Source organism: Sinocyclocheilus grahami, unplaced genomic scaffold (genome assembly GCF_001515645.1).
Source record: "Sinocyclocheilus grahami isolate Dianchi unplaced genomic scaffold, SAMN03320097.WGS_v1.1 scaffold847.1, whole genome shotgun sequence".
NCBI lineage: Eukaryota > Metazoa > Chordata > Actinopteri > Cypriniformes > Cyprinidae > Sinocyclocheilus > Sinocyclocheilus grahami.
Window position 1 is genome coordinate 461,920 of NW_015506026.1, and position 16,447 is coordinate 478,366.

Here is a 16,447-nt window from a genome sequence, read left to right on the forward strand (position 1 = left end):
CCTCTTAAGAACAATTGCAAATTAGATGCACGAGTGTGAATCAGTGCATTTGATCTTCATTTAGCCTTTGTTACTGTTAAAGCACACTGCTAACATATAGCTTTGTTAAGATTTGCATTATTGCACATAATGCTTCAGAAGCCAACATACAGTGGCAACCTAATGTGTGAGACTCGTGCATTTAAAATCTTCATTTAAACTGTGAAATTCCTTCAAATAAAGAAAATAGACATTTCTATGCATCATGTGGACTCAAAAGGTTTGTTGCTTTCATTGAACCAAATAATGATGTTCTGTGAAACATTCTCAAATCATGCAGGTTTGACACAAGCTTGTGGAGTTCATGCTGTCATTAAAGCAAATGCAGGTGGATTTATTTTCATTTTAAAATACATTTTGAAATGGGGTCCTTTTTGCCCCACTGTATGTTTAAATATAGAACGGCATCATCAGGAGATACTTGCACTTCAAAACAATTAGTTATCGATACATAATAACATACTAAACATACTGTATTTTAAAAACAGCATTAAATAGCCTTTTTTCAAATGTAAAAATGTTTCAAAAGTCCATTGCACATTAATAATAAAGAGATTTCATCAGAGATTTTTTGGTGGATGCCCAACACACTATACTCGCAATAAGCCCAAATTATTTTATTTACGTAAATTTTTTTTTAAATATATATATATAATTTATATTTATAATGAATTTATAAATATATAATGAATTTATATATTTTTGTTATATATATATATATATATATATATTTTTTTTTTTTATGGCAGATGTGAATATAGGGGAAAAAATCTCCGAATTAATTCGCATTCTTGTAAACTCCTCACCTTGTCCACTTGACAGCTGAATCACTGCCAGCTGATGAGACAATGAAGCAAGCTGATAAACAACCTCGTCTTTAGTAACGACAGCTTCTTCCGCCTCATTGAGTTTCCTGAGGGTTTCCTCCATCCAGAGGACGGCACACTGAAAGCGCTGATTGAGAGAGGAGATCATGGCGATATGGAAAGTTTCATCTGGATCCAGCGTCACGTTGTGGTTCATTTCTGAAAAGCCACACATCAAGGTAATATCACGGAAATCTTGAGAGCTGCAAATAAACTGAACCAGATTTTTCACCAAGATACAAGTGCCTACATCAACATTTTGGCCTCTAGATATGACTCAGTCCTGTGTACGTCTACTGGATGTTTTATCATCTGTTTACATGAGCTATACTGGTGATAAAGAACAAATAAAGCCACCATGAAACCCACCAGAAAATAAGGAGATGTTCCTCGGATCTAATCTGTACATTTCTTGCAGTCTAACCAAAGCCATCACCACACCTTCTACATCTTCTGCACTGGGGAGAGTCTGAGCTGCAGATTTCAAGCTTTCCAAAGTGTCTGTGAAACATGAGAAATGTTGCTGACAATGACTTCAATTTTTTTTAATCATGTTTTATTTATAGCTTTTCCTCCTCGAAGTGGTTGCATCAGTTGATCTTCACAGATAATCTACCATTAAAAACTGATGAAGCCCCTCAACAGCAACACACAATCATAATTTATAACACAATCAACTGTTACGAGAAAGCCCAGTCTCTGAGTGGTATATTAGAGTTGTGTGTTTCTCCTCAAACCTTTTGCACGTCTTCTTTCGATAAGTTCCTGCGTAGCGGCCCAGGCTAGACTTAGCTTTCTCACGAGCTGAAACGCTGCGAGAGGGTTGCTGATGAATTTCTCTGCATCTCTGGGAGTGTCATCAAAGTCATCCTCAAGTGCGTTCAGAGCCCTGATAAATTAAGATCAATATTAAAAATACTGAAAGATGTGTTGCAGAATTCTGTGGTCAAAACAAATACAAAACACACAATTTGTGCTCTGTCTGTCTGTCTGTCTGTCTGTCTGTCTGTCTGTCTGTGTGTGTGCGTGTGTGTGTGTGTGTGTGAGAGAGAGAGAGTGTGTGTGTGTGATACTGATCATGAACACTCGACTTATAGTCTCATTATTTGATAGATTCAACATTAATGCTTAATGTATGATTTCTGGGGATTTAAAATGAAATATTAATTTGATTAATTTGTCAATAGTTTATTTTTAACCCTTTGCTGCTCTTCGGTCAAGCTTTACATTAATTGTTTTTTTTTTAATTATAACTTCATTGAAATTGTACAAAACTAGGTCACATTTTTGGCACTGGCTATATGAGCATACACACAAATTTGACAACTGGAAAAGGCAAAACGGTAAAAAAAAAATAGATTATTCATGGTCAAAATGATGTCAGAGGGAAAAAAATATGAAAATACAGAGATTTTTTGGGGTACAATCGACAAATCAGCCACAATGCAGAATAAAGCACACATCAATGACGGGATAAAACTCTGAAGCATCAATAATAGTTTCAGACACACACACACACACACACACACACAAAGGAACTGGAATTTGACAACTGGAAAAGGCAAAACGGTCAAAAAAAATAGATTATTCATGGTCAAAATGATGTCAGAGGGAAATAAATATGAAAATACAGAGATTTTTTGGGGTACAATCGACAAATCAGCCACAATGCAGAATAAAGCACACATCAATGACGGGATAAAACTCTGAAGCATCAAAAATAGTTTCAGACACACACACACACACACACACACACAAAGGAACTGGTGTGACTGACAATGCATGGCACTATATTGGCAATATATATGGCAAAACTGGGCCAACGGACCAGCTCAGACTCAGATGGATTAAGCTCTTTAAAAGCATTCCTGCTCATTTGTGTCACATTTTTAAACTAAACTTTGGCAGAACATAGATAATGATAATGTTTAAATATATATCCAAACTCAAAACCTAACTATATCAAGCCTGAAAACACTGTTCTCAACAAATAGTGAAAGCACAGCCCCGAAAGTATATTTATATCAGTTATGCAGGCGTCTAGCGGCTACACCATTACAATTGATTTTATTTCTTTCCACCTGATTGCACTAATCTACCTCCATTAAATGGATTTGAAATAGGTTTTTTTCTATATTTGATTTGTTACTGCATAAATCGGAAAAATAAATATTTTTTCTAATATTTGTATTGTTACATAAAGACATAAATATTAAATCAAGTAGTGAATATACTTTAGTACCATGAAATCCCTTCCAAATACAAAATATTGGATAAAAAATACTATTGAAATAAATTATAGTATCATGAGGAGTATGAATTTAACTCCTAAATGAAGAGCATCAGGGGTTAATTAGACCTAAACGAAATATAACCTAATATATAACCTAAACTAACATGCTTTCACTGTTTATAATATGCTCTATGCATTTACTAAATATTAAACATTTACTCATCTCATTCTCTCCTCTCGTCATACTACCAAGTTTAAACTTTTACACTTTCTTTTATTATTTAAACTTTTTTCTGTAATCCTAAAAAGGTTTCTTGTGGCACTTGAAATATTCTGTAATTTTCTGTTTTTACAGTTCATTTGCCCTCCTCTGCATCTTGATGCTCTATAAGCTCCACAAGCAACACTTACCCTCTCAGAAGTTCTGCTTGGCTCTCCAGTGCTTCTATATATTCATGAAGACTCTTGGCAAACTGTGTGTTGATGTCTGTAAGCTGCATCATATGATCTGCACACAGCATTTCATTTTAAAACAGGTATGTTAGCACATCTACAAAAACAATTATGGGTAAAGAGCGAAGTGTTCTTGTTTTCTCATCTTATTGCAATACAACACACTAACCTGTTGAAGAGTAGAACTCCTTTACAGCACCACAGAAACTCCAGCATGTTGAGAACAATAAAATCATCCACTTTGCCTCCATTTCGAGCCGCTTGTGAAGCTGAACGTTCAGTCTTATTCTGTTCAGGGTCAAAACTAGACTCTATGTGCTAATGGTGCGAGTGTGTAAGTCAGACCTTTCCAGAAAACAGATTATAGCTAATTGTGTTACTGTCTGACTGAATCATCTCCTATGATTAGACAAGCTTACACCATGACACCAGGTAATTACACCAGGTAACAAACCCAGAAGACACTGAGGTCTTCCCTTTGAAAAGAGAACTGTGGTTGCATCATGTGTTTACAGCAAAAACATTACAGTATCAAATCTGATTGAGAAAGAGGTAATTACAGAGATTGTTTGTGCTGGTGGGGAGTCGTTTTGCATTTTTAACTCAACTCAACCTTCATTTATAAAGCACATTCAAAACCATAAAAATGGACCAAAGTGCTGTACATTCAGAATCACGCAGGAAGCAGTAGGTCATCAGGGTACTTTTGCCTACTCTTTTACGAGTACTGTGAATTTGGACATAATTCTTTTGTCACATACTGTTTTTCGCCTACTGTATAGCCTAGTAGGGAAGTATGCGATTTCAGACGCAGCCCAAAGCCTACTCATTAAGACATTTCAATTTCACATTTTCATTTTAATAAAACACCCATTAAAGGGATAATTCACCCCAAAATGAAAATTCTGTCATTAATTATTCATGTCGATTCAAACCTGAATGGCATTTTTCTTTTGTGAAACATGAAGATATTTTGAAGAATGTTGGTAACTAAACTGTTTCAGTCACTACTGACTTCTGACTTGTATGGGGGGAAAAAATTGAGACATTTTTCAAATGATCTTCTTTTTTTTTCCCACACAAGAAATTAAGTCATTCAGGAAATGAAGGTGAATAATTAATTTTTGGGTGAATTATCCCATTTAAAACCCATTAATCTAATAGCATTATTTATGAAATTGTAATTGCAGTGTAAATGCATTCATGCCACATCTGAGCTGCAATAAGGTCTGTAAATATATTTAAATAACAATTCAGACGCAGTTTATGGTTGTTGTAGCCTAACATTAAAGTTTGCATTACAACAAACATTACAAAAGTGTGTGTAATAAATTCTGTTGAATCGAAATATTTCTATACAACAGCTCCTCAAAAGGCAGACAAAGAAACATGACTTCAAATTCCGACGTTTTTATTGCAAACCATATAAGAATCTAAAATAAACACTGAAGAACAGGACAATAATTTATGCATTACATAAACACGATGGGATTTCGGTCATGACACGATACTCCGGTTTAATCTGCCAAGAAATGTTAAAGAAGGGGTAAATGAAAACACTCCAAATAAACGAGAAATGGCCCACAAACCCCAGCCTGCCTGACTGGAACTCATGTGCGTTCCTGAGGAATCTGGAGTGTCTGATTGTGTCCGTGTTTGCAGAACCGAGCTCAGGATCAGTCCTCTTCAGTCAGTTGAAAGCATCAGGTTCATCTTTCTACGAAGATAAAATGCTAGAGTAAAGACAGGCAGAGCGGCAGAAGCACAACACATGTACTTACGTAGTTCAGAAAGGTGGCAAGTCTATTTCCATCAACCTTGAGGTTGCCGTCAAAAGGACGCTGCAACAGACGTTTGTAACTTTTAAACCAGACTGAAGTGCAGCAGTGGCATATCTCCGCCTCCGAGGCAACATTACTTTATCTTCAATATGACAACATAAAAACTGAGTGTTGGCTGTCAAATCAATTTACAAACATGTGCTCAATGTAAAATCATCTTCTTAGGAGAATAGTTCAGCTCCAGTGGTTTATGTGGTACTTTCGTCAAAATCAAAATGTCTAATGCATTCCCATTTTCATAAGCAATAAAAAAAATCCCTATGAAATTTATTACCACCAGCAATAAAAATGTGCACTGTAATGCTGCCATTCCAACTTTTTACAGTAGGGGGCGTTTACACGACATTATTTTCAACTAAAAACGCAAATCTTTTGATGCTTTTTGGCCGTTCATTTACATGACAACCACGTATTGGGGGCCTGAAAATGCACATTTTTGAAAACGAGTTTCAAAGTACAAGTTTTTGAAAATTATACCTTTATCATCTCTGTGTGAACTACATAAATGTAGTGTAAACAGTGACGTCATACACATGCATATTACATGTTGAGTCTACAGGAATGCGTATGTGCGTAGTGTTTCTTTACAAAGTGACATCGCCAGCTACTGGCCTGGCATCAATACAGTGTTTTTAGTCGTTTTCATGGATCCCTGTGAACGGGGATCATTTTGACGTTGTCATCGGCATGCAAAACTTTCACAAAAATTCGAAGGAAACACTGTTCTGTTTTCAGAACATAGTTGTCGTGTAAACGTACCCTTAGATACATTTTAAATGGGATTTTGCCATCAGGTGACACACTATATTCCACATAAAACATATTATTAAAAAGAATAAACTTTCAATAATTATCATAATAATCTTATTTTTTCCTTTTCTTTAGGCAAGTTTAGATTGACCGCCTCAGTAGCTAGCGATCACTTTAGCTGTGTCTCATTTAGAAGGCTGCACCCTCCGGAGGTCGAATCCTCTGTAGGATGCATGTACGAAGTGTCCTCAACCTAGAATTAAACGAGACGGCCTTCGTAGGACAGGCGGAAAGGAAGTATCACGTTGCTATGCCAACACATCCTTGCTCTCACACTACTTAAATGAAGGAAAATAATTTCTAAATTTGGAAAGTAATTTGAAAAAAAAAATGCTTTTACTTGTTTTATTTTGTTCAATGTTTGAGGAGCTGCAGCGTACCTACAGCAGGCATCTATTAGAGAAAAAAAGGAGGAGGATATTAAAAACAAAGTTTATCCGTTTTTAAGAATTTTACCGAATTAAGGTAAGTTGTAAACACCACATCTGCGCTTGTGTGTACGTTACATCTGCCGGCGCCGGCATTTTTCAAATTAACAACGGTTGTTCACGGCGCCGCAAAGAATTGTGGGTTATCTGTAGCAGCGAAGGATACACCTCATGCATCCTCCGGAATCCTGTGAAAGAAGGTCGCATTCGAAGTGTCCTACTTGCTTTTCTGAAATGAGACAGCCTCGATGACGTATGCAGCCTTCGAATGCAACCTCCGGAGGACGCAGCCTTCTAAATGAGACACAGCTTTTGTTTATTTTGACCTTAGCCACATCCATGCTTATTTATCATAAATAATAAACCTTGTTAATAATAAGCCGTATTTCTGTGCTTGACAATGAACATTAGAACGACATAACTTAACGTATACACCTTATTTAATTTCACTCTTTATTCTTGAGTTAATGCTAATCTAATGTAATTCCTCAAACCACAACTGGAATGAGTCTCATCAGTAGTTTTATGTACAAAATATGGATAAAGATGAAAAATGGATATTGTGTGTCAGCTGACAGTAAAAAAAAATCCCACTGATATATACATTTTCTTAACTATCAGAGAAATATAAATATTGCATTGTTTTGAATGAAAACTGTCTCTAATATTTCTTCATGCACATGCCACTGTTCTTGCACAAAGGTCTTACCCTTGAGAAATCATAATGTGGTTCATATTGACCTCCAACGCCATAGTTAGCCACCTAAGATTCAACAGAAGTTATAAGAAAACCCCTTTCCCACAAATTCTGTATCAGAATCACAACAGAGACAATCCACTGTTCACATAAGCACTGTGTGCAAATTAAATCATGTGGGTCAACAATCTGAAACTTTATTTTAAGAACAATTCTCACTATTACCTAGCATGCATATTACTAGCACATTAGCTGTTTATTAGTACTTATAAAGCACATATTAATGTCTCATTCTGCATGATCATATTTTAGGTCTCTTAATCCACCCCATACCGAAACTAACAACTACCTAACTAACTATTAATAAGCAGCAAACCAGCAGTTTATTGATGCAAAAGTTGTAGTTAATTGTTTGTTAATAGCGAGAATTGGACCTTAAAATAAAGTGTGACCAAATACGATTGCTGTTATTTTAACGTGTATTATTTTCTATATGCTATTCCATATTATATTATAATATAATATGCAATACTGTCTCTAAAGTCTATATTATAATTTAAACTTCTAAAATGTAAATCAAGTGAAAATGTAACAATTCCTTTTATTTTTGACAAAGTGCTGCACAACAGAGGTTTATTGGTAAATTTAAAACATGGAAGAAAATGATTTGTGATTATTCCTTAAATAGGTTTTAATAATGGTTTTATTATTATTATTATTAATTTCAGAAGTACATTATACTGTGACGTGACATGATATGATGATAAATGATATGATAAATGATATGATATACGATAAATGATACGAGATATGATATATGATAAATGAAATTATATGATATATGATATACGATAAATGATATGATATATGATAAATTATATAAATTATATGATAAATTATATATTAGATATGAGATATATGATATATGATCAATTATATGATAAATTATATGATATATGATAAATGATAAATGATAATTGATAAATAATAAATTATATATGAGAGATATGATATATGAGAGATATGATATGATAAATGATATGATGTGATAAGATGATGTGTGTGATTTTCTGGTGTATTTTGGATGAGTGACCTGTAGAAGTTCTGCGGTGTTTACAGATAATCCAGTGACGTCCTCTATTCTCTGATTGACCCGAGCGATCACTGGATCATCTTCCTCTTCTAACCACGCGCTGCAGACACGCCAGAAGACAAGAAAATCATCACAAAACAAGAAATGGGCAAAATTCTGTTCGACAGCTGGGTTTCAATATCAAATAAGTACACTTATGAATGTATTGCCTAGGGGTGAAAACTATGATCAAATCACAGAATGAAAAATGTTACATTACAGTAAAGGTATATCATAATATACTTATTTTGTAATGAATATAATGACAAATCCAGCTTATTCAAGCAATCACATGATCAAGAGTGATGCTGTTCTGAATATCAGCAATTGAGCACAAGATTTCCATCAATATCCACGCAAATATATCTACTGTGATATGCTTCGTATGGCGAAATGAACACTTTTCTACTGTCATACCGTCCAGCCCGAGTCACCTTATGCTCTTATCAAGCCAGACGTGAAGACCATTAAATGAACTGATGTATATGAGCTCACCTTTTGGAAACTCTGTAATGGGCGACCGTCAGAACACCTGTGTTTGGGTCTCGGACTGTGGCTCTTGAAAGCTACAGAGAACAACTCATAATTAGCTTTGCATTCACATTCAGATTTTAAACAGGTGATGTGTCAAAAAACACATACTCACATGTGTACTCACATGTAGATGTGTCTATATATATACTGTATATATATATATATATAGACCTCAATGTATAATCAGAATTTCATAACTGGATATTCTGGTGAAAAAGATAAACGTATGCAGGACTTCTCCAATCATTTAGATCGCTTAAACTGCAAGATTGCCTTCATCTGTCTCCACTTCTGAATGCAACGCCCACATCTTAACAGCCAATCCACAACCGATGCATAGAACCAAGTCCCGCCCAACATCTTTTCTTTTTTGATAATATGTCACACTCTGATTTATGTCTCAATACGGAAAAAAAGATCTGTCACTACTTCTGTTTCATCACAACTTTAATATATCAGCAAAACAAATTTGTTAGTTTGTCATAAGCTGATAAAATGAAACAAAATTGCTTTGTTTAATTGTGACCATGAATATGTCTCTCAGGTTCATCTATCAACTCCATATTTCTATGTAGCAAGACTATTAGACTTCATTTTTAGTTTCTTATGAAGCCTGTGATTATTGTTGTTTTTTTCACTGCGTCCAGTTTGTCTTCTATGAAAGTAATGTAAGTGGTTAAAGTTCATAAATTAAATCAGCGAAAGCTTTATATGACGTTCCCTTTAAGCTCAAAGGACAAAAGAAAAATTATATTTAAGGATTATAATTACAGACAGCAAATTACATTTGTTTGGTTTGTAAATTGTTTTGATTTAATATGGTTATCAATTGTTTTTATACATTTTTTTATTTTACAGCATCTTGTTTATCTTTGTGCCCTGTGCTCACTAAAACAAATGCGTGCAATACATTTTTGAATCTTCAAATTTGTATCAATACTAAGTAGGGATGCACCGAAATGAAAATTCTGGGCCGAAAAATGAAACCGAAAATGCTTTGTAATAATAATTTATCATTTTATTAAATAATATAAAGTAATTTTGTAAGACTTTTTCATTTTAATGATACTGAATAAAAATTAAAAAAAACACAAGCCAATAAAATAACCACACTTTTATTGAAAGTAACAATACAATTGGACAGAAAATATATTAATATTAAATATCAATATTTATAATAATAATTAATTTTATTTTAAATTACTTTATTATTTAGTGGGCGGTGCGGTGCACCCAAATGCCATTTTCGGCGGCCGAAATTTTGGTGCATCCCTAATACTAAGCCTGTTTCTTCAAATTAGCATCTTTGGAGGCAGTGACTGTCAGATAGTAGCAACACATTAAAACAAATAACTCAAGAACAAAAGATTATAGAGTCCAGATATAAAAGTAAAAAACTACACTAACAAACATGCATTTGATGTGAAACAAAAGCTTTCGGTCTTATTCATAATTCAGAATAAAAGCACAAATAGGCTTTTATGGTATGTATGATTATTTAGGGGAAATTAACCCTTGTTATAAAAAAATAAAATAAAACAAATTTTAGGGTGAACTACATCTTTAAGCTAGTCAAATGCGTCTATATACTGTCTATATACTGTCTATATACTGTCCATGGTCTATATATTCAATTCAATTTATTTGTATAGTGCTTTTCACAATACACATTGTTTCAAAGCAGCTATACAGAAAATGCATATATGGACAGTATATAGATTCATGCATATATACTGTCCATATAGACACATATAGATATCATATAGATGTCTATATGCGTCTGTATGAGTTTATATACTGTCCACATAGACACGTATAGATATCATATAGACATCTATATGCGTCTATATGAATCTATATACTGTCCATGGTCTATATATGGACAGTATATAGATTCATGCCTATATACTGTCCATTTAGATGCATATAGATGTCTATATGCGTTTATATACTGTCCATGGTCTATATATGGACAGTATATAGACTCATGCCTATATACTGTCCATATAGACGCATTAAGATGTCATATAGACATCTATGTGTCTATGAGTCTATATACTGTCCATGGTCTATATATGGACAGTATAGACTCATGCCGATATACTGTCCATCTGCACACTCACCTTGGGTTTGGCCAGCTCCTTGATCTTCTTTATCTCTTCATCAGAGAGGGCCTCCAGAAAGCGAACGATATGAGGACTGTCCCACTCATCCTCCTCCTTCATTGGCTTGAGCAGCAGACGCGGGTTCCTGTTGCCATCCTGATAACGGCACAACAGTCTGCTACGTCTCTTTGAAGTCTGTTGGGAAATTAAGAGGGGAAAAAAACTTTTATAGCTTTTTATAACAACCTACTGCTAATTTTATGATTTGTTTATTTACATTTATGTATTCAAGTTTAAACTGAGATTTAGATAAAGACTGGATGAATAGAATTCTATGTGGCAAGACACTGAACAGAAATAAACATTAAAATACACAATGATTCGAAACTACAGCCACAAGACTTGTGTGTAGGGATGCTCCGATGGATCGGCATCGGCCGATAATCATATTTTATGACTCGATCGGTACTCACCAACTTGGCCGAACTCAGGAACCGATCGCAATTTGATGACGTCAACGCGTTACGACGTGCATGATGTGTGGGGACATAAATGACTTGGAGCCGCAGTTATGTCATTGCCGGTGTGGAAATGCTATGACGTTTCGAGAAACAATGAAACATTCGCTGTTTGTCGTGTATGTTTTGCATGATTCATCTACACAGCAGATTCAGTGACGTTAGAGCTGATCTGCGCCTCACTGCACGCGTCTACGGCGCGTTACGGCTCCACGGCCACCGGAGCTGATCGCGGCCGCTCTAGTCAGTGCTTGTGTTTATCAGCCAGCCACGGCACGTTTTTGAAGTGCCTCTCCGCACTGCTTGGTTAAAAATAGTCTTTTGTGAGTTGTCACAGCATGGAGGACGGAACAAAAGCAGAGGTTTCCCCAGAAACGGCTGTACACAAAGCAGCGCTGCGCTCACAAACGCTGCTTTATCAGGCACATAACATGCAAGATTAAATGAAAATGACATTGAATATTTTCTAAAGATAGTCTTCCTTCAGAAATACAGTGATATAAAAACACCCGCGCCTCGTTTTGATTTTTAAACGTGCAGTACGTGCTCATGTTTATTCAACGAAGCCTTTTGGGAAATCTGTCAGTTTTGATATTGTGGCGAGCTCCACATACATGCTCATGTTTATTCAACCAAGCCTTTTGGAAAATCCGTCAGTTTTGAAATTGTGGTGAGCGCCACAAATAAATAAATGTGTGGGAAACACATCCCACAGCACAACCACCTGAGCCCAACTTCAGTCTACTCATAGCCAGACTGATAAACAAACACAGACCGGAAGTTAACTTCGGGCCCGGCGCGTGCGTTTCTTAATGTCACTTTTGATCAATTGAATGCATCCTGTTTAACGCAAAACTGTACATACCCCAAACCTTTAAACAGTAGTGTATTACAGTTCACACAAAACTATTAAGCAGAAAAAAACTGTTTTCAACATTGATAATAATCAGAAATGTTTCTTAAGCAGCAAATCAGAAATTTTAACTTGTAATAATATTTCACAATATTACGGTTTTACTGTATTTTTAAATCAAAGGGAAAAAAAAAATAAGCAAAAATAGCTAATTTTCATATCTCCTGACCACTAGGGGGTGCTGTGGCAAAACTGCAGGTAGCCTCAGGTCGTGGTTATTACAACATACACCAAGTTTGGTCTCAAGATGCTAAAGCGTTGCCAAGTTACAGCCTCACATCCACTTTGGTGAGCCCTTTAAAAAAATGTATTAATGCGTTATTCAAGAACAGTTTGACTAATCAACTTGAATTTGATAACTTTTTGTCAGCATGGTCTGAAGATGATCTGGTTAAATTTTAGCGAAACATTTTTTATTTTTTTGGAAAATTCAAAAATGAATGATGGAAAATGATGTCATGCAATTGCACTGAAAATGACAAAGCAATCGAATCATCTTGAGCCGAAGAATCATTGCTTCTAGACTTCTATGACAAGTTATTAGCGTAAACACGAGTGCAAATTTGGACAGTTGGTGGCGCTAGAGGGTTTGAGTTAGAGACTCCAAATTAGCTGTGGTTAATGTTGGGACTGTCCTCTATCTGTGTGCCAAATTTCATAACTCTCTTGCAAGTTGTTCTATGGGCTGCCATAGACTCAAATCCGGAGGAAGAGGAAGACGACGATGACGACTAACAAATACAATAGGTGCCTACGTACTAGAGTCGGGCGATGTCAACAATGAAACATCTTGCGCGATGGACAATGAAAATAATCATATCATTAAAAACGCAACAGTCTCATTTTCCACTAGATATTTTCATCTTCATCTCATCAGCAATTTCGGTTTTGGCACGCTCTGCAGCAGCTGACCACTAAGGAGCGATACGCAGCAGATGTCAGAGGATTAAAACATTAAATTGAATTATTATTAGGCTATTTTAATTTTATCCTATCCACCTACGATCCGACCCGCATGTTCTTTGTTTTAACCAGAACCAGACAAAATACCTGGTATGGAGTATAGATGTGTAGATGTGTTTACATGCGTTGCACCATCTCGCGGAACACAGTTCATTGCCAATGCCATCACGCACAACTGAACTCGAACAGCTAGGGACCAACCAACCATTTCTGGGACTTTTGCCAAAAGTACAAGCGTGACAGTGAAAAATGGAAGCAGTGTACTGATGCTGTAACTCGCTACCCAGCAAAAGAAATGGTTTCTGTTAATACGGTAGAGAAGAGCGCATTCAAGGCCAAGCTGCAAACATTTGACAAGCAGTGTGAGCTGCCAGGTCAGAAATTCTTCTGGAAGACCGCAGAACATGCAGTCAGTGACCGCACACTATGTCAGCAAAGAGTGGACACTGGAATCGAAATGCTTACAAACAAGCTTCATGCCAGAAAGCCATACGGCCGACAACCTGGAAGAGGCATTGTGGGAGAATATACATGACTGGAAAACAGAAGAAAGGAAAATCTCCTGCGCCTAAGAAGAAAAAGGGTTCACTGGGCAGACTCCTTGGGAAAAGAGCAGCTACAGCAGCCACTGATCAAAAAAGTCGTACAGAGATGTCGATGTACCGACAGGAAATGGCTATTGATGAAGAAGAAGACCCACTAACTTCATTTAAAACATCTAGTAGCCCATAATTGGTTTGGCGTTTTTTGCACAATAAAATCTTTACGGTTTAAATTGTGTTAATTGAGCTGTTTTAAATGTAATTTATATTGTGATCGGGAACAACTTCATTAAGTTATTGTTACCTAATCAGAATTTTTTTTTAGTTTAATTAACTGCGTGGAAATTGAAAGCATGCATTGCACTGGCATCATCTATTGGCCCTACCCATTGATGCTTGGCCCCTAATTGCCAAATCAAGGTACCATTCCTGTTTCAAAATGACAAAAAAAATACAAATTCTAAATTAAGCACATGCATTTACAAATAGAATGTCAAAACTACTGCCTCAGCAGCAAAAAACTCTATTTAAGTCTCACTGATAGTAAGGATGTATTTGATTTGTTCCTCTTTTGAAAGTGTTGCAATGACAGTCTCTGTTTATCACAGTGTCTTTAACTGAAGGACTCAAAATGAAAACAAAGACGTGTGAAAACAAGAGTTACCAGAGTGCTGCCTCTGACCTGGCAGATTGCCTTTGGAGAAACTTTCCGAGTCCAGTTTATACGTGTCCTGCAGACGCATAAGCGCTTTGGCTGCTCCCTTCTCGTCCTCATCATCAGGGAAATTCTGTCTGTGCACAGACATGTTTGATATGAAGCCTTCAGAAGAAAAGTAAAAATAAGAGCTTTTTAATACACGTGACTTAAGGCATGAGAATCCCTTATTATAAAGACACAGCGCTTTGGAGTGCATGATTCTCATTGGATAATAGCAGTATCATGTAGTTAAATATTTTTGAATAATGAAAGTTTAACTCATCATGTTGGGGTCCTGATTATTTCCAGTGACAGTGACTGTACATTATCATCCCTTGCATGACTTTCATTTAAGTGGAAACATTCTCAAGAACTCCACGTGGCAACATGTTGCACCACATGTTCACACAAGCTCACACAAGTTTTCACATTGTTTCAAAGGAGCTTTACAGAAAATCATCAATAGTCCACATTTTGCAGTTTAGAGCTAGGCGATAGGATAGTTTTCATAAGGCAATGACAAACAATCAAGCATTTGAGATTTGCTGTATAGTATATTTTGCTTTATGCGAGTACACTGTATGAATATGGATAAAGATGGATATATTGATAATAGTTGTCAGCTGGAGTTATTCATTCGTTATGCCATGATCTGGAAATGTGTAAGATACAGAGAACATCAAACATCAAGTGTTTTTTAAGTTTCTGAAAGTAACATATGTAAACGTGAAGAATGTAATAAAGAATGCAATAGAATATATTAAATCGAAAACAGTTCTTTAAATTGTAATAGTATTTCAAAAGAGTACTTTTCATTGTCTTTTCAATCAAATAAATGCAACATCGTTCAAAACAATCTTAATGATTTCAAACGTATACAACATTTTATATACAGTCCTTATTAGGATTTTACTTTTGCCAGGTCTGGGAACTCTACCTTACACCAGTTCAAACATGTTCAACATTTGCTTCAGCCGAAAACGCTTGTCATATCTCAAAAGGAAGCTGAATAAATTAAGGCCAAAAAAAAAAAATACCACCAAATTATAGTGTCAAAAAACATTAAACTATCATGAATCTACTGTCCAATCCTGACCATTTTTTGATTTTAACATTCCCCATTACAATTTTCTCAAAGTTGAATCTTCCATGACTTGTGATGAAAGCTGATATACTGTACCATCTGACGGGTCCTGCAGCACCAGACTCTCTAATTCGGACCACTCGGTGTTGAGTCTCTTCATCAGCTTGTAGGCATTCACCGGGTGAGCCAGGAAGCCTTCAGGGTCCGACGTGGATGCACGGGTCAGCATATCCAGTTTATTAGCCCAGCTGAAGCCAGCAGATGGACAACAAAAAAAACACAGATGAGTCACTGGTTCATGTGCAGTCATATATTCTAGTGAAAGACTCACCTCTTCACAGCTTCGAGTTTCAACTCTTCTGCTTCAATGTATTCTTTCAGGGATTGGACAAGCTCCCTCTCTGCAAATATCAGGTCTGTCATTTGGCCTGTGAAAGGAGAAGGCAAAATTGTAGCATAGAAAAATGACGAAGAAATGACCAGAGGACCAAAAAAGTACATTAGTGACCCTGGAGCACAAAACCAGTCATACGGGTAAATTTTCAGAAACTGAGATTGTGAAAAACAAGAGTATGACTACAAAAGATATACT

At 35.9% G+C, this 16,447-nt stretch overlaps 1 protein-coding gene and 1 long non-coding RNA gene across 2 annotated transcripts; both read right to left on the bottom strand.

Annotated features, from left to right (window-relative positions):
* Nucleotides 1-988: 988 nt before the first annotated feature.
* On the bottom strand, nucleotides 989-1,746 carry LOC107562912 (uncharacterized). Its single transcript, XR_001606049.1, has 3 exons — nucleotides 1,643-1,746; nucleotides 1,275-1,406; nucleotides 989-1,064 (listed from the first exon to the last, which is right to left on the bottom strand). It is a non-coding gene; the product is annotated as an uncharacterized lncRNA (long non-coding RNA).
* A 3,569-nt stretch (nucleotides 1,747-5,315) lies between these two features.
* On the bottom strand, nucleotides 5,316-16,385 carry LOC107562904 (prolyl 4-hydroxylase subunit alpha-2-like). The gene is made up of 11 exons (XM_016247657.1): nucleotides 16,379-16,385; nucleotides 16,187-16,283; nucleotides 15,952-16,103; nucleotides 14,739-14,894; nucleotides 14,613-14,669; nucleotides 14,499-14,503; nucleotides 11,157-11,333; nucleotides 8,995-9,065; nucleotides 8,461-8,560; nucleotides 7,380-7,433; nucleotides 5,316-5,432 (listed from the first exon to the last, which is right to left on the bottom strand). The coding sequence occupies exons 1-11, from the start codon at nucleotides 16,383-16,385 to the stop codon at nucleotides 5,325-5,327; spliced, it is 984 nt and encodes a 327-aa protein (XP_016103143.1). The 3' UTR covers nucleotides 5,316-5,324.
* Nucleotides 16,386-16,447: the final 62 nt, after the last annotated feature.